General features: G+C 39.2%; 1 protein-coding gene across 3 annotated transcripts in view; it reads left to right on the top strand.

Moving 5' to 3' along the window:
* Window positions 1–2,368: 2,368 nt before the first annotated feature.
* CHRDL1 (chordin-like 1) overlaps window positions 2,369–19,512 on the top strand; it is a 40,671-nt gene continuing 23,527 nt past the window's right edge. For all 3 annotated transcript variants that reach the window (XM_009574204.1, XM_009574195.1, XM_009574188.1), the window contains exons 1-3: window positions 2,369–2,465; window positions 4,385–4,497; window positions 8,496–8,589. In XM_009574204.1, coding sequence (XP_009572499.1) covers window positions 2,369–2,465; window positions 4,385–4,497; window positions 8,496–8,589 — 304 coding nt within the window. The remainder of the gene's footprint in view (window positions 2,466–4,384; window positions 4,498–8,495; window positions 8,590–19,512) is intronic.

Here is a 19,512-nt window from a genome sequence, read left to right as displayed (position 1 = left end):
AACGTTGGCGAGGCCGGACTGTGCCACTTGTAGTTACCCAGCCGGGCTCTTTGGAGGGCGAGGCGTTAAGAATAGACCCACATACCTTATTTCAGTGAGTAATTCATGTAAGAAGGGGATCACTTTCATTCTTTCTACTAAGCAGAAAACACACCAATAGTTAACAGGTTAATCCTAACTGAGATTATTTAAATCCAGGAATATTTTTAGGACATTGCCCTTTGGGGAAATAAAGGGAGTGTGCTAATAGTGAGAAGTATGTGTTTATATTTGGAGTAACAACAATACAGAAATTAAAGAGAATTAAGAAAGACATCAAAAGTCCCCATCCCATTTCTGTTATTAACTCCTCCATTTCACATTACCGTGCAGCATTTCTGAGCATAAGCAGTCCAAGTTTTAAAATATTCTTCCTTTTGAAGACCTGACATTTAAACTGGATGGATTTCTGAGCCCTTCTATTCGAACTAACCAATCTAGCTAACAGGTAGAGTGCTGCACAAAGGAGAATTGTGCTGCATTGATAAATATTGTTTGCTTAAGCAACCCCCAAGAAGGCCAAAATATTTAAACATTCACATTTCTGCTAGTCTTAGTGATGTGCTACTGTTGTTCTCAATGCATGCATGATGTCCTGGGACCAAATTAGGAGGTTTTAATTTTAAAGAAGTTTTTAGAAGGTTGTTTGGCTTCAAAATGTCCGATGTGATTTGAACACGTTGAAAGGAAAAAATGACTTACGCTTTTCTTCTGAAATTGGAATATTATTCTCAGCTTCCAAAATAAATGGAAAGTTTTATTTTGCTACTGCATAGGGACTGTGCTTTTAAAATAGCGTTATTTTTTTTAATGGTTTAAGATGCAAATTGCATTATTTTGAATGAACTTACTGAGTATAGACAGAGTAGTTGCATAGATTTGATTAGTTAAGGAAGATGTCCATTTTGGTTGTGGTTTGGGGATGTAGAGTAGAGAACCCTGAAACAGTAAAGGCAATAAAAACACTGATAAAATCAGATCACCCACCCTTTGTTACAGTATCCTAGATCTCAACAGTCTTAATGGGAAGATTTTCTTTTTAAGTGGTTGTTAACTTACTGGTTAGTTAATTTCTGTAAGTTATCCACCACTTAATTTTGAATATAAAAATTATTATTTCTGCTTTGGTTATCTGTGAGCTGAAACATTTTCATGTACGGTTCTATTATTCACATGAAACCTGAAGAGGTCAAATTAGTTTACAAAGCAGATAGATTGTTTATTTTTCCGATAGTGAATCTTTTTTTTTTTTAACTCTTGTAAAACTAATTGTGAATCCACATGAAAACTCTTAAAATCAAACCCAAATCTTTCCAACATTGTAAATTATGGACAAGTGTACTCTGGGAAGATAATACTTTTGCAATGAAATCTGATAAAACAGTAAAGCATCAACATATTTCTCAATTTAGAATCTTAGGTTGGCTATCAAAAATAAATAAATTCGACTTCAGTTAATTATTTTCTCCCTTGTTTTTTTCATTATAAAATAATTGACCTTTTAAAAGCTGGAAAAAGATAAACAGATCGGCGCATGCAGCAAGTACGTTACCATCTCTGCACCACACAGAGAAGAATACATTAAGCTTTGCTCCATATGCAAGATTTTGCCATTAAAGATCTACAAGAATGAAGATGACATGTCATTCCCCCATTCTACTTTCAGATATGAAAGCAACGGAAGGGTTAACTCTAGAAAAATTAATTAGACACAATGCCAGAACAACAGTAGTTGGGAGAGAGGAGGAGGGGTGAATTGCATAGTGGTGGAAGCGTATTAGATGGCAGTCCAGGAAAACTCCCATTGACTACAGCATGGCCAGCATTTCACCCTAAGCGTGGATTTCCATAGTGCAGGGCCAATACACCAGGTAATTTTACGATGAAGCAAACATGTTACAACTGACACCTGTATTTCCTAAGTTACATCCAAAAGAGCTGCTCTACAAGAAAATCTCCCGAACTAGTTTCTTGTGAAAGAGAACTTTAAGAATTTGGATTGCTTACTTGCCAGATTTCTCTGCTTTGGAATAAAATAAGGCCTTTATTAGAAGTAATATCCACTTTTCAGCTTTCATGAATGGGAATGTGGACCCTTTTCCGAAAATGAAATGATCTGAAACCAAATTGTTTCCATGAAATGAAGATCCATGATATAGACAGATTTTTTTAGTTATGGCAGTTTGGGATTTCTGTGTGCTGGATGTCAGAGAATGTCAGAGAATTTAAGTATCTTACAGAATTTTAGTTTAATTAATTTAATCTTTTCTTCCCAACAGCTCAACATTCTCTACTTTGGAAGCTCTTTCTTTTCCTTTTGTCGATAAAGATGAGAAAAAAGTGGGTATTGGAGGATTTCCATTTTATCTTTTTTGGTGTGCTCTGTCTCCTTTTCATAGATGGAGGTAAACTAGAACAAGTAAAACGTAAGTATACTTCAAACAAAGCTGTCACATTCCCCCAGATTTGACATTTTCCTTCTATATGACAGATGTGCTTCAGAAAAGATCTTCAAACAAGAACGTCCTAAACTGTGGAACTGCGTTCAAAACCTTCTAACATTCTTCCTCCTTCTAATCCTACATTTAGTAGAATCAGGTCACACCCACATTTGGGGCACATTTTCCTGAAGCTGTACAGGTTTCATTGCATCATAAAGAACATAACACATCAATTTTAGAATCTGTTTTATTTCAAATATCCTGAATCAAGAGAGTGCTTAATTCCATTTTAGTGACCTCTGTAAACATCTGACATTATCTGGATTTTGTCCCACGTGTAAGACTATTGTGCTGAAGTTTTCAGCTAGTATAAAGTTCGTCCAAGACTGTTCAGTTGTGTTCCAAAAACAACCTCATATGAACTGGATTAGATACATCCTTTGAGAAAATTAAGAGTCTAAGCACTGTCAAAAACTTGATGAGAAGAATTGAAAAGAATACAAACAAAACAAAGGGAATATTTCTACACAGCCTGTCATCTGTGGGAGATGTTAATACATTTCAGAAAGCACGGCAAGGAGGAATAACTACCCAAATAAGTGTAGGAGTTATTGACTGCTACAGCCTTGTTACTAGCTGTCTGGAATGCTCTCCTCACCTGCACAGGCTGGGTTTTGGCCGCCTTCTTACAAAAGACATTGTTTGCCCTTGAGAAGTAGTTAAAATTTTCAGCCTCAGTATCCGCAGCTTCTGCTTCTAAGGAGGTAGATAAATAAAAAAAAAACAACAGAAAAGCAGAAAAAAAGAGAAAGTGAGTTCCTAAAAGGCCGCCTTCTCTGCTGAACTTACTCACAAGAAAACAATGTGCATGTATCCCTGTTCGAAGAAAGCAGTGTGAGAAATTATCAAACTCCACTTCAGCCATGCGCTTTTTCAGATCCTGCATTTCATTTGTCATGCTTTTGTGTGAAGTGAAAGCAGATCACTTCACAGTTGCTACTAATAATCCCTACCTCTTGCTACCTTCTTTTAGCCCAGTAAATGTGAAGAATGTCCCTTGCTTGGATTATCACTTGGAAGACACATATTTTGTTTGATACCCTGAAGTATCATCTATACTGAGAGTGGTGAATTAAGCTGAATTTGGACATCATTAAGATAACAGGAAGGACTTCTCTCATGGAAACACATGAGAAGCACCCTTTTATTGAAGAGATCTGAGTTTTCAATATGAAACCATAATGTGACAGGGAGAGACAGGGCAGTAATGTCTGATAGGTAGATGGATATCTGCAGACTGCATCTGCAAGATTAGAAGGGCTTAATGAACAGAAAGATCTTAAAATATTTTGAATGCTGATGCATATGTAAGTCAGCACAAATTGTTCTGAAATACTAGAAAAAACTTCTTTTTTATTAGGTTTTTAAAATATGGAGATACTGAACATGCAGTGTAAATACAGTGCATTTATCTTCCTTCTGCAGTCCCCGTGTTCAAAATCCCTCTACTGTACAACCTGGGATTTTCCTGAGTTGAGCCAATTGCTTTGGTTTTGCAGTGAAAGGGTTTTGTTTCCTATAAACCTGTCTGAGCAATCAAGCACTTCAATTTTGTTACCTAAACGGGATTTTAGGCTGTGTTTTTGCAGGTGAAAGGATAAAGTCACCCTGTATTTTTTCAACTATTTCAGGAGTTGCAATTTTGGAAAGATGGGAGGCCATGTCATTTATTTTGGTTTGGAAGGTTAGAAACAATAGTACATGAAATTAAGGGCATTTCCGTTGTGTGATTCTCCAGGGAAGAAAAAATAGTTTACAGAAAACACTACACACCTAAAAACACTTCGTAAGCATGGAATGGGAACATTCATTCATTGCTCTTTCAATTCTTTACTGTTTTACAGATTCAGATACATACTGTGTGTTTCAAGATAAGAAGTATCGTGTAGGAGAAAGATGGCATCCTTATCTAGAACCCTATGGCCTTGTTTACTGCGTTAATTGTCTTTGCTCAGAGGTAGGACTGCTGAGTTATTGATCCTACAACTTCTTCTACTTGCTTAGTTGACTAGAATCCTTTATGTTGTATCTACAAATTGACAAAGCCCAAACCTCTTTTCACTAGTGGGTCCTGATCATGCTGCAGGAAATAGAGGCAGGTGATCCTAGCAAAGGGAAAACATTAACAGAGAAGGCCAATACTGGCAAAAAATCCTTGCATGGGGTAGACAAAACAGCTCCTTAACTAGCCAGAAGCTCTTGTCAATGCTGAGCATTACATCTTGAATAATTGGACCCCTTGAATAATTGGACCCCGCTACCTAAATATAGTCCTTGCAGTTCCATCAATATGGACGATTATGCAGAACCTGAATTTGGTAGTGTTTTGATCTATGTACAATGCCCACGTCTTCAGAGGCATTTCCACAGTCAAAGCGTCTGCTGCCCTAAAGTGTTAAAGGAACAGGCTTGGATATCACCATTTGTAAAAATCTATGAAAGAATGAGATGATGAAAAATGAGAATAGGATATGGGGAGCAGAGAGAATTGGGTAGGATGTGAAAGGACAGGTCCTTGGCTACCATCAGTTGATGCCTGATACGAAGACACAGCAGTCATAGATCCCCTAAGTATGTCATATACAGCCTGGGGGGGGGGGTTGCAGGGAAATGAGGGCAGAATATGTCCCTTGGAGTACTTTAAAATGACTAAACAATAAGGGATCTTAATCACTAACACATGATACACTCCAGACGCTGAGTTTTGTCTGCTGTATTTAATGCAGAATAAAGTTTTCTTGGCTATTTTCCCCCCTGCAAGTGTAAAATATTGGGCCCCTGTGCAGCATTTGCTCTGAGGGATCTGCTACTACTGTTTAGTGCAGAGATGCGCAAACAGTAGTCCTACAAGCTTGGCTGCATCTCAGATCTGTGCAGCAGAATGCATCTGTAAGAGAAAAAGCAATGTAGTAGGAAGAAAAGGAAAAGTCCCTGGTTATAGCAAAAAGGAGTTTCCACTCACTTTTGCTGATCTATATGCAAAGTTGAAAACTCCCTCAGAGTCCGTGTGTGGTAAAACACTCATTAAATTGCTGGAAGGCTGTGGCTTGGGTGGGGATGAAATTCACTGGAAAGCCTAGAGATCTGGATACAAATCATTGCTCAATGATTTTTAGGAAGATGTTAGACAGTCTGGAGGGATGGGAAAGTGTGTGGAATGCTCCTCTAGAGAACAGCACTGCTGTGATCCAGGCATACCCACGCACTGTGGGGCTCCAACAAATGGAGTATATTTTCTTTCTTTCCTTCGCACATAGGCATGGAACACCAGAGAGTTCAGGGCAACAAGGTTAGTAAAGAGGAAAGGTTAGTAAAGAAGGAAACTGCTTGTGGTAATTATCAGTACATGCAGCTCAGAAGTGGTTCTGGACTCTACTTCCTTGTTTGCTCTGGTTTACCTTTGTTGTACCATGAGGGTGCAAAATGTAACTTCGGGTTATTTCAGCAGTGAGGATGCTGAGGGATCTCTGGGATGTGACTCTTGTTGTCTGGAAGGAAGACGCCAAATAACAAGTGCAGCATCCAGCCATTCATGTGAGCTTTGTCCCAGCCAAAAGAAATGCCCTCAGAACACTGACTTACAGTAAAATTCTCGATAATTTATAATTTTAACAAAATTAAGGCTAGATAAAGCATTAGAAAACATGCCATGACATAGCACAAGCACAGACCTTAAACCAAATATTACAGCATAAAAAATGAAACTTAAGTGTGCCACAGACTTAGCAAATAGGAGAGACCTAAGCAAAACCCACCTATGATTCCCTGGCAGTAAATCAGTTAGGCAAAGGATATGTACAGAGTCTGAAGCAGCAACCTTCTCCCTCACATTGCAGAGAAAAGCAAAAAAATCCCCAGGGGTCTTCATCACCAGTGTGACCAAAATTTCTTTGCTGGCCTCAAACATCATGATGCATATGATCTCTGCACAAAACAAGTCTTATCAGCCAGGCAACAGACCGAGATCTCTGCTCCATCTCTAAACAACAGTCTGTCCATCCATCCCCCCCAACACACACTTCTGATATTTAAGAAAAAGGTGAGACAAGTTAACTAACTAAACAGAGGCCAAATTATTCAGCCTGGGATTTAAAAAAAAAAAAAAAGCCTTCCTGTTTATGTGTGTATGTAATATTGTATTTTTACAAGTTATAATTTACATACTTAAACCAGAATAAAACTAAACATAATTCAGTGTTCTCACCCTGTTCCCACTTTCTTTTACAACCCCTCCTCCCCCCGCAACACACAGCAGAGACTGTTGACTGTTACTGTCAGGTAAATTGGAGCACTCACAATTTGTTAGATCATTATGTTACTCCCCAAAATACAGCAGCTTTTTGCTTGTGTAGTCAGATCTGCAGACTTCAGGGGCTAAAATGAATGCTCTCCACACTTAGCACTGATAACACAGCTCAGGAAGAGAGATGCGTTGTTACTTTTCGGGTATCCGATGCAGAAATGCTAACCATGGCCCTGACTCACAGAGGCCTACAGGAGCTTAAGTCCCACTCTAGTCAGTAGGGCTTGGTCTCCCAAACACTGCTGTGAATCTAAGCATAACATCAGTCTTACCAAGCACAGGATCGGTTAAAATACTTCTGTCCTGCTGCAAACAGCGGAGTACTGCCGGCAGCACTGAGGAGCAAGGTAGGCCTGCAAAATTTTTATCACAGCTGATCATGCACAGAAAGTAAACATTCACCTCAGGAGATTTCACAGGACTAATAGTTAAAAAGGGAGTGAGGCCATGGAACAGGTCAAGTAAGCAACACGGAGCCAGGCCTGCAGGCAGTGCCAGCCTTTCTTCTACAGTAGTGCTTTTCAGGCTCCCAGATGATGATCTACTGGGCAAGGAGCCGTGCAGACCAGTGATAGTCCCTATCCTGCAAAGCGTCTACAGCCTAAAATTTGTTCCTTCTCTATAAAATCAGTATATTTAATTTCAATCATCATTGGAAACAGATGGTGATATCGTTTTCAGTGTCTCTTTCCAAAGCAGATGCATAAATGTAGTTCGTGGGTAGTAATGATCTAACAGTATGATTCCAGCCTGTGGTCTGCAAATATTTAGGAGTCAATGGATTATTTTGAAAGAGATGGCTAGAAAAGTCTATACATATGCTATCTAAGGAAGTCTGCACCTCCACTGGAAACATTTCAGTGCTCCAGAAGGCATATGAAAATGAAGTGGGTTTATTCCTGACACCACCTAAAACTACAGTCATAGCATAGTATCAGTCTTCATACTGAAAGATCTTTCTTGCTATAAACATGAGCAACTCAGAGCTAAATTAGGAGAATGAATTATAGATGGGAAATGGGAATTTGAAATGGATAGTCTTTTCTGGTTACAGACACTGGAGAATGAAAATTCCCTGTGTTTTAATTATAAATCAAACTTAGATGTGGTCAAATAGAATATTACGTTAATGACATGAATAATGAACACTATTCCCAAGACTTGCTCCTATTTCTTAGAAAAATGGCTACTTACCAACTGGTGTTTTTTGTCTACTGGGGAACTCATAAAATGAAAACAAAAGACTCTCCACAGTTTTTAGGAACAATTACAGATGCTATTGTCTCTCGCGGTCTTGAACTAACCCTCAGTAGGGGATATCTCAGAGACCTACCATTCATTATCTGTGTCTTAGTTTTGGAAATGCAATTCCTAAGCACAATCTGCTCAAAAGAAAAACACAAATGAAGATTGTTGCAATCCATTTTTAGGCACTTCCTCTGATTTTAAGGTTTGTATGGATTTCTGCTACATTCTGACCTCCAGCATAAATTCAGAGGCAGTGAAAGTAGTCTGGGCTTACCCTGGTGTGAGTGAAATCAGAAAGTTGTAAAAAGGCATTTGTTTTTAAAATATCTAGATGCAGAATAGAGAACACGGAAATTGGTAGACAGCCCATTTCATTAAAGTATTGTGTTATGTTCCACCTGCAGAATGGAAATGTACTGTGCAGCAGAATAAGATGCCCAAGTCTACACTGTCCTTCCCCTGTGCATGTACCACAGCTGTGCTGCCCACGATGCCCAGGTAATTCCTATTAATGACATACAGTCCTTTCTGAAATAGTTACTTAATATGCTGAGTAACAGCAAAATTAAATGTCTGTGCTGGAAAACTTCCGTGAAGTAAACATCCTTCTATATCCATTTAGGTCATGAGAGGCTTGTCCTACAGTAAGTTACAGTATTTCCTACGGTGGTTTCTTTTTAGGAAATCAGAAGTATAGATTTGGGAAGGGATGAGGTAAGCCACCAAGTCCAGTCCCCTACAATCCAGGCAGAAGGTAGCAGAAGTTTCATTGATGGGGTCCATGGACTACCCGCTCCCCACTCCTTCCCTTATCTGTAAGCTCCATCACAATAAAACCCCATCCCACAAACTTCCTAGGTTTCTGCTTTTGGTGCTTTTCATAAGAGCTGGCTAAAATACATGGTTATTTGCAATGGTTCTCTGTTAACAAGCAATTCAAAATTGCTGTGGCAAATGTGCGTTTGTATAGTATCACTGTACAACCAGCCTGGTAACATTTGCCTTTTACCTCAAATGCCTCAAATCCAGGCATAGGTTCATAATTAGTAGAGACTGTTGTAAATCATAGAAGCAGTGCTGTAGAAGTTTATGACTATATAAATCCAATTGGATACTGTATAGTAAATTCCTCCAGACTGTACATTTATTATATGCTCATTATTAAGCGCCACTGTATGAAAGAGACTAAGCAGGATCTTTCACAAGGCTGTTACAACATTCCCGACATGGCCTAATGGCTGGTAGATTTGACTGGAGCTTTTCCCTAAATGTCTGTCTTAGTGGCACCCCTCATTTCCACTTATAAAAGAGTATTCATGCAGCATCATAGAAAGGGGTTTTATTTGAATTTCTCCAGAGAGTTTCATTGTCTGAGGAAAACAGCTGTTCCCTGACCAAAACCTGTGAGCAGGAGGCGTACGCAACAGTGGAGGGACATGAGTGCCCAAGTAAGTTTGCTGTTCAGCTGGGATTGGAGTGCATTCGTTGCGCTTACTGGAAAAAATAATGGCACTCGCCCATCAATTTTTGGTAGGATTCATCTGTCCTGACAATTACATACATCTTTCTATCAGATGTCTGTATCAGTATCTCATCTAGGTATCTAGAATCCTTTTTTAGTCAGTGATGAGGAAGAAGCATTTCAAGCGCATATGTCATCTGATACCACGATGCCACTCTTCTTGTGTCATGGGATGAGATTCATCCCATTCAACTTTAGATCTAACACTTTGGCATCTAGTTGATGGCAGAGTTTTATTTATGATGGTCTAATACATAGGAAAGAAAGTTTGTAAGGTAGTATGCTTTATTGGACCAACTAGTACTGTTAGATTAAGTGGTAAGATGCTGTTTTCAGTTCAAAAGAAGGACTGGTGTGCCAGTGTGCCCAAAATCTGGTCTGTTTTTCCAGCTAATCTAAACTTCAATTGGCAAGGGAATCATCTAGATATCCGTTATAGCTGTTGGAAACATGCTGTCCCCAGAGGGTGATTCATCCTGTTACCCAGAATGAGAAGAATTTTTCCCTAGAAATGCCTGTCTGTCTCCACTGATTATTGAGGGAGCACAGGCAAATAGCTTACGCTAGATGCTTACTTTTTTGACAGCTTAAGTTAAATCACAGAAATCCCACTCTCAGTGTGTAATTGGCATTTGGAGTCAGGAACTTTTTTTTTTAATATCTCTGTACAGTATTTAGTATAGAAACATAAATGCTTCTAGACTGACTGTTTTTGCTTCAAGTGCTCTTTGGCAGTGAACTGTTTGGCTTTTTTTTGTTCATGAGGCTGTAAATGTTGTGATACCTATCAAAATTTGAAAACATTCTACAATGACCTAGTAAGGAAAAGTAAGGGCCCCTGTAAACTCTCAAGTTCTTCTTATCAAATTAAGTTCTTGCTATTCACAGTCTTCAACTAGAATTTTGTACTGTGTGTTTAAACTGATAAATCCAGAAAATTATCAGAATGAGCCTTTCCTGAATTGTGATCCATTATCGTCTTTTAACTGCTCCTAGAGTCTGTCTGTAGTCTATCTGCTACATATGGTAGGCCATTAAATTGCTAGCTGGGCAGCATCTCATTAAAAATGAGAGTCCCACTAAGGTTTATTTTCTCCCTAATTGAATCCGTAATTCAGGTAGATCTGCACCAATGTTAGGCAGAAGAGGACCAGGAATCTCCTGTGATTTCAGGGGTTATTTGCATTCTGCTTTCTGCAGTGATTATGCATATCATATTTGGTGCTCTATCTTCAGTGGTAATGTTCATGCCTGATCTGAATAGGAATCTCAAGCATTCTTGCACATCTTAGGCCAGCTTTCCATTCCTATGTGTCTGGCATACAGTCTTTTGTGCAGCATCCCGTGATAGGCAGGAAATTCACTTCTCTGGTTGCCCTGGTTATTTTTTAATGGAACGTGCCAGAGCTCTGGCCATTAGCCATCCATTTGAATTACTCTCATAAATGCTCATTATATTCTGTCACGTATGTTTCCCCTCAGTTTCTCAAGCTGCATTTCAGAAATGAGTAGTGCTAGTCACAGTGACTTTGGGCTCTTCCTCCTGCCTTTCTGCAGGCCTTGTAGAGTGTAACTGCCCAAATAACTGCCTCCTTATTTAATGAAGCAGAGGTAATGCCAGGAGGCAGCAACTTTCATTGGAAACTGAACTTCATAACTACCTAAGTGGAGGAGCTGTTGAAGGGATTCCTTTGAGAAAAGTTGGCACTGCTCTCCCCTTGGAATTAATGTCTCCTGCATCCATAGTGACACTGGACTTGCTGACACAAAGAGATGCAGTGTTTGTATCCTGTCTCCCTGGCACCAGCCACCATGAATCTTAAGTAGTTGTCAGACATATGTTATGAAGCATCTTCTACTTTTCACCAGTGGTTCAATCCTACCAGCTTCTATCACAGATTCACTGCTAACTTTTTTTTTTTTTTTTAAAACCAATTCTTTCTAGCATTGGCAAAATCCAGACCTTGTGTCTTATACAGAACTAGATATTCCTCCCTTTTGCAGCTCTGAAGAGTATTTTACTATCTGAATTAGATTCTTATCATCACACATATGTAACCAAAAATACTAGGTTCACATTCATTAGGACTCTTTTTACACATTAGTGAGACCCAAAAGGACATCACACGCTTCTGAGCTTGAACTCCTTCCTTCCACCTCAGGATGCTTCTCTGCTTCCTTCCACCTCAGGCATTGTCAGAGGAGAGGTGATTTACAGAGTCAGGGAGAGAATTCACCATCATTCTTAGAGCTAGATCAGCTCTTGAGCTAGAGTGGACTTGAGACCTCCTGCCTCCTGTCATGAAAGTAAACTTCATGTACAAGTTCTTCAAGCATTTAGCTGCAGCTGTCTATTATGGCACTACTGTGGACAGTGCCTTTATAAATGGAACATTTATTGTAGATTGTATCATTTCTACATTGAATGATTGCGAATCAAAGCATTTAGAGTCTAGTTAAAGATCTAAAATTTTTGAGTACACTCTGGAATATGTAAATCTAAGATGGCGGAAGCTTACTTCAGAAGCAAAAATGCACAATTGCAGGATTTAGAAAGGGTTTCCGTATTCCACTTGCTGGTTTGATTTGTCAGCAGATAAGGCTGCACGCTCATGTATGAATCAGCCCATCTGGCTCTAGTATTTTTTAAGCTTGCTGCCCCGACTAAACACACTGGCTTCCAAGAACGTTCATGATTAGTAACACATTTAAGTTTAAGCTCCTTTGGTACTATGATCTTTCTGTATCAAATTCAAACCGCTTTTCAGATGTACTTTTCGTTGTTCTTTAGATATTGAAATAACAACAAAATGCCAGGTGGTACCTGTCACATAGCTGGACTAAAGATGGTCCAGATCAGGTATCTCACAGTAGTGGTCTGAGAATATCATCTAAAAATAAATGAGGCTATGTCTGCACAGTAGACTGCTGCATGACTTAGTAATATCCGTATCTTTGAACTAGCTATTTTAGATCCTGGAAGCAGCCTAGTTAGGACAGTGCAGAACTCACTGCACTGCAAAACTCGCTTAAGAAGCAGGAAAAATGCGCCTGCAATGAGGTCAGTGCTACCTTTTCTCAATTCCTTCCAGTAACTGAGCTAGTCCAGATAACACACTACACTCTGCAGTGTAGATATTCTTAAAGACTCAGCCTTGCAAGATGCTGAGTATGTACACCACCTGTTGACCTGATACACATCGTATATGTAAACACAGAAGCATGTGTATAATACAATGCATCTTGCACTGAATTACAACCAAAATCTTCAACCTGGGCAGTTGGAATGCTCTGGTGGAATGATTTTCCACTGCAGAATGCACATACAATAAACCATTTGGTGAAGAGATACTGGGTTCTCCCCAGCTCATGCACCACAACTCCCAGGCTCTCAGTTCTAGTCTCCTCACCCTTCCATTCAGAAAAACCCAATCTATTTCACAAATATTTGTGGGATGGAGGAAGGCATATTGTGCCCAACTCTTCCATTCGCTATACAATTCTTGTTGCTGCCACCTACACTTCTCATATCACTAAGTGAAAAACTCATGCCCAGATCTCACTGAAGTTACAAGGAGTTTTAATTGCCTTAAATAGATGGGGGTGAGGCCTGAGTAGGAAAGAGAAAAAAACATACGAATATGGTAATACTAAGAGATGTTCAGGTGGTCTTTTACTGAGCAGATACTGTTTTCCATGCTGTTAACAAAAGAACAGTTGTTACCTCCCATATAAAACATATCTCTCTTGACTGATGCTACACCTCTGAAATTAAAGACAGAAACACTTAATATCCTGAATTCCAGACTGAAAACAGACTATTATAGCAATACTGAAGATCGAGAATTTTTATGAGTAACCTGGCAAAGGGCATATCATCCTTCTAAAAGTTATGCCTGAACCAATACGCATGGTTCAAACACCTAAGTATTTTATGAGAATTTGGAGATGGATCCAGACTTTACATATGACTTGCAAAACTTCAGAACTTTCCACTGTCCAACAGATCAGATCTCTGCCCTACCATGGAAGATCTTCAAGGTTCTCAACCCTGACAAGTTGCAAACACAGAAACTCTTTTCCTTTCTGTATGTTAATTTGTCCCTCCATTGCCTAAGTCCCCAGGCAGCAGAATTTCTTCATGAAATGTGCTGCCAAAACACCCACTTTCCATCTTACCTCATGAGAAGATTTGAGACCATTGGTCATGCAGCCGTATAAACAATGTCTGAGCTTGTGATTTCCTTTCTCTTATATAATGGTGAAAGAATTAAGGAAGCAGGCCACAGGGAGATTCTCATGAGAAGAATGATATGCAGATAGCATTTCTTCCGTTCATGATTCTTACTGAAATTTGAATTTGACAGTAGCAAATATTATAGCTACTGAAAGTTGATACATGCTGTGTTTTGAGACAATAATAAAAAAAAGGCATCTGACAAAGGTGCCTCCTGAAGGCTTAGATGTAGTCTGTGAGATTAAAACAATAGAGCAATAACGGCTGTCATTTTATGAAAGAGTTGATAAATTATGGAGAAATCTTTTAAAATCCATCACTTCTGGAAAACAACAACAGCCAGTAAGTGATTTTGAGACTGAATTCTTAGTCTGCTGCACACAGTTGATGGGAGCACTGTGCTTGACACATGAAGGGCACTCCGGCTAGCAGCGATTAAGGAATGGTGGAGGACAATCTCTGTGTAAGTCATTGATTGAGAATGGTTAAATCTTGACAGAAATGTTCAGATGAAAAAAAATCTAAGGCAGCACAGCATCAGGAAAGTTAGGTATTGAAAGTACAACATTATAATAACTGGGGTTCCCTTCACACACCTCTTTTGTAGCCATCAACAATTAGCATTGGAGGAGTTCAAACATCTGACTTACATGTCACCTACCAAGTCTAATCTATCAGAGACAACATAGTGTACCACATGCACAGCTGAAAGTCCCTGGAAGTGTCTCCATACAAAACAGTGCTAAAAAAATGAGGAAAAAGAAAACTCAGTATGCAGAAAGAGATTTCTTTACAATTAGTTTTGGAATACAAGAGTGGGGAAACTTCAGGAATAATCAACATTAATGAATGAACTGCAAAGCTTGAAAGTCCTACTGGTTTTATTCTTTGCTCATACAACATTGTCCACACTTCTGGAAGCAGCTGAATTGTCTGAAAGATAGTATAAAAAGCTAGGCTCCTGAAATTGTTGACCGTTTGAAACCATTATCCATGCTTGTCTGATCTGTTCATCCAAAGAATAAAATCTATATATTCTGTAACTGATGCACAGTGTATAACAAGTTCATAACAACCTTAGTAATGAGTCCTACAAGGATTGTCTTCCTGACACCAAGGAATAGACAGTTGGCACTTAAATAACAGCCCATTGACAGAAATATGAGTTTGGAGCTATAGGCACATCTCAGATTTTAGAAAAACTGGCCACATTCTCAGCATCCTGCCCACTTTGTCACATGTCTGACAGGAGTCTCAGTTCATGGAAGAAATTGTGCATACTCAGCTCCCCTTCAGTGTTCACCTCCGCCTTCCCTTGTTACTTTACCTCAGCATCTGAATCCTTTGAGACCTTTAATCCATGCTGTTGCACTGCCTGCAGGCCCAGTAGCTATGCCTTTGCTGCCCACCTCTGCACTTTTCAGATAATGAAAAAGAAATTAAAAATAACCTGTGCCCCAAGCTCTCAGCAGTCACGGTACAGGAGACTGCAGAATAGGTATGCCAACATACACAGCAGCTGATAGTAATAACTGGAGAACTACTTACTATTATCAATTGATAACAGCAAATTTCAAATTTTTCCAGTCTATATTTGGTTCCTGTGGAGGTACCATAGAATTACAGAGCCGTGCTTGTTTATGGTTACTCCACATATACAAACAAGGTGGATATTCATAGCTGGAATATGAAAGACTCACAGAGTGTTACAGAGCACCAGAGATTAGTGAGATGCTCTGGTTTTTGTATAGTCCCAACAATGGGTAGCTTCAGATAGTTCAAATAAATTGTTTATTTGGAAGTAAATTTGATTTGGAAATATAATGATATAGGCATTCTTGGGAGATGTCTAATTTTTTCCTGTTGATGTTCACTCAGATAATTCAGTTTGTCTTGTGATTTGCCTTTATTACTAGCTTCATAAGGAATGTTTGCTATCACAGTCAGATTGAGGTTATCACTTGTTTCCATTCTGCTTTTTTGACCATAAAAATTCAAACAATTTATCTGTAAATCAGCACCCAAAATGCACTGAAAAAATATGTATCTTCCTACATGGATGACAAAATTAGAACTTCCATTCTTTGGACTGAGATGATAGGATAGGATAGGATAGGCTGCCCAGAATTTTTCCAGGATAACTTCCAAGAACTTCAAAGATGCTTCAGAGAGGATTCAAAATCCACCAAAGCTTCACTCAATTTGCTTCCTTGGCTGGGAGAGTGATTGGTAGATTCATATAATAGTTCAACCTTAGAGCAGGAATTAAAATGGAGCAACCTAGAAAGTGTTTTATGACTCCTTCAGAGTTTTGCTGGGCAATTTTTTATGCCACTATAAAAGAAAACACAGGAAATTAAGCTGCAGAAAATATATTAAAATAATGTGAAGAGCTTGACTTTAGCCCTAGAAAGCTAAAAAACAACCAACAGCTTTTTGAATGTTTAAACTGAAACTACATCTTTGCCTTGAATCTGTATGAAAGTTCATACTGTCTAGATAAGGTGCTACTAGTTCCTTCAAGCAATGAGTTTCATACACTTTCTACCGTCTGACCATATTAAACACTGGCTGTTGCGATTAACTCTGAATTACCTTGGAGTTTTTAGAGCTTAACCTGGTCCTTGAAGTTACTTTAATGTAAAGCATTTTGTGGCTTAATATCTTTGACACCTGCACCTCTGAGAGGCACATATGGATTTTGTTTAGAGCTTGTGTTTGCAGGTTTTGGATAGTGCACAACTTTTCAATCCAAATTTATTGTCAGCCTCAGTCACTGCTTTAAAAACAACATAGTTGCACTGTTTTTGTTGTTTTTTAAAGGGACCTTCACACATCATCTATGTTTCTTTAAATCATAGATTTATAATAAGTTGGATTGTGATGCATGACTGAGGGAAAAAGCTAAATGCAGATGGACTGAGGGCTGATCCACAGTCTACTGTAGTCAATCAACAGATTTCTATTAGCTTTGATAGGTTTTGGACTCAGCCTTCTATGAAAACAGATGCAGTTATTGACTGTGATATAGTCCCTTCTCTAGAAATGCTAAGGAGTATGGTAGAAATATGAGACAGAAGATGAAAGAGGAAACTGCCTTTATGCTGTACCACACAGAGTAGGTGTTTGGGCCAGGTTCCAAATCTATTTAGTTCAATGGACTTCAGATCAGACCTTGAGGTGACACATTCATGTGGAGTGGAAACAAAAGTAGAGGGAAGAAATTAAGCAGAGGAATTTTTAATAGGAAAGAAATCCATTTGCTCTCTTATGCTGTGCTATAATCCCCCAAGGACCTCCAGCCACAAAGGTTATTTAAAATAATAGGTGATCCCTAGAAGATAATTCCTAGAAGATAACCTTGCACTGAGATAGTGTAATAGGTTTTCTCTATCTGAGGTTCCTGTATTCTCATGAGATAATGAATCAGGATTTAGTTCTGGTGATGAAGTAGCTTTAGAATATGTGTGTTTTACCCTCCTCGATGTGACAGTGGTAAAAACATACATCCTTTCAGCAGCTGGTGGTTTTGACCTTGCAACTGCAATAGCAGTTTGTCCCACCATGTGCTGATGGCACTTGGGGTTCAGTTTAGTTGTCCAGCCCTGAAGCTGCACTAGGAGCAGGTCAGGAATATGTAGTAACTGAGTCGATGGCGCTGACAGGCTTCCTGACTTTCTAAGGCAAATATATGTAAGAGGCCTCCACAGATACTGAGGAAAGTTTGGTAAATTTCTGGAAAAAACAGAGCATGTTATCCCAGGTCACCATGACACTTGTGTTCCACAACGTCCCTTGCTGCCTCTATAATACAGACATTCCCTGTCTTTTCTGTTTTCTTTATGCCCTCTGCATTTGGCCCCTCTCACCAAGTAGCCCCAGCATAGCACACTCATGCTAAGGTGGCCAAAATATGATCACAGAATGTCTCCTGCACTGTAGGCCTTTTTGGGGAAGTGAACTACAGTGGCAGAATGAGGAAATCCAGATTCCCAGCTGTATGCTTCTTTGCACTGGCCCTTGTGGTACAAATGGATCAGAAGAGAAGCATTAATTGGATCTCTGGGTACAAAGCAAACCTACTGCTGTCACTGTACCTTAGTTTCACTAGAACTGCAGGAAAATAGGCAAGTGCTCTGTGTTGTATAAAAGTACTGCTATTTGTGCATGAAATGCACTGCATAAACACAGAAGAATATTATTTATGTGATCTTTTTCCCATATAAACATGAGGATCCTTTTTTAAAGTATATTTAAAAAAATACAGTTTGATTTGAACACATAGCATCAGGGTTAGTTCAATCAACAGAGTTGTTCCAGATTTATTCAACACAACTATGATCCAATTCTCACTGACTGTCACTCTTCTAGCAAGCTGCATAATCTCTTTCTGCAGGATGCTTCCCTCACCTCTTTAAGTCTTAGGCTGCTCTGTTTTGAATTTGTAAGGATCAGATTATCAACACATATTTATTCCTCTATTCCAAATATGTGTCTCATACTGAATCGCTGTTTCTTATATGTAATAACCATATTCCATTGGCTTATGTGTAGTAGAGGGAAGAGCATAACAAAGAGGATTTCTGCCTGGAGGCAGGCTTCTTTATCTTTTACTTGGAATGTTACTAGCACTCAGATTTTTCGAGGACTGGCAAGAGCTTTGGCTGAACCCCTTGGAACATAGACACCAAGGCAGCAGGGGTCAAAGGACTCATTACCATTTTTTCAGAGCTCTGATTCCTTAGGTGAAAGAAGGCTAGTTCAGATATTGCTCATTAGAGTAGCTCCACGACTGCTCACATCTATACATGCTTATCTAGCTGTCAAAATGGCTGTTGCAGCAACAGGAAGAGGCACATATCATTTTAAAGCTGGAGAGAGGAGTTTAGCCCAGGTCCCCTTGCAAAATGAATTTCAAACTGATTAGATTTACTCGCTTTGTGTTTCTCTCCTGTACATCAGGGTGACAGAGGATTCAAACATGTTCCAACTGGCTGTGCCGTCAAAAGTAACTATAAGAGTAAATTGCAGTCACTCACTCCGGGCCTGCTTCAGTAAGATGCCAGATTGAAGTCTGTATCTTGCAGTCAGTAGGAGCTGCAGAGGAGCTTCAGATTCTCAAGTATTGTACACATGTCCTTGGTGACACAGAAAGATAAGTAATGTCAGTTAGTAGGCAGCGAACGTGCGCAACTACAAAGGAGAGTCCAAACCCGCTGCCATCCAATGTGATACTAATACATCACTTGCTATTGCTTTCCCTATATGCCAGTGACACAGGGCGTTACTAGCATACACCATCGAGAATGAAGCACACCACTTCATTTGTCAGGACCTTCCTTTTAGTTTAGTTTCTCCTGCATGAGGTGCAAAAGCATTACCTGCTGAAGGGAAATGTTTTGGACCAAAGCACAGCTCATGTGCTTTGAATTAATTTTCAATATTGCTGCCCCAAAATTGAAATTAAAATGTTACACCTTGTTTACTTAAGAGTCCTAGTCTCCAGAGCTATTCATTGAGGAGTACTTCCTTCCAGAAGTCATTCCCTGACTTCACTGGGACCCATTCGAAAGAAATGGACTAATCTATACTGTGGTGTAAAAGATGCTGTTCACCACATGCAAGGTGGGACCTTAGGGTATATTGTTACCCTTAAAGTTTT

The sequence above is a fragment of the Fulmarus glacialis genome, unplaced genomic scaffold (assembly GCF_000690835.1).
Source record: "Fulmarus glacialis isolate BGI_N327 unplaced genomic scaffold, ASM69083v1 scaffold11850, whole genome shotgun sequence".
NCBI lineage: Eukaryota > Metazoa > Chordata > Aves > Procellariiformes > Procellariidae > Fulmarus > Fulmarus glacialis.
The sequence above is the reverse complement of the archived record's forward strand: the minus strand, read 5'-3'. Positions and strand labels throughout refer to the sequence as shown.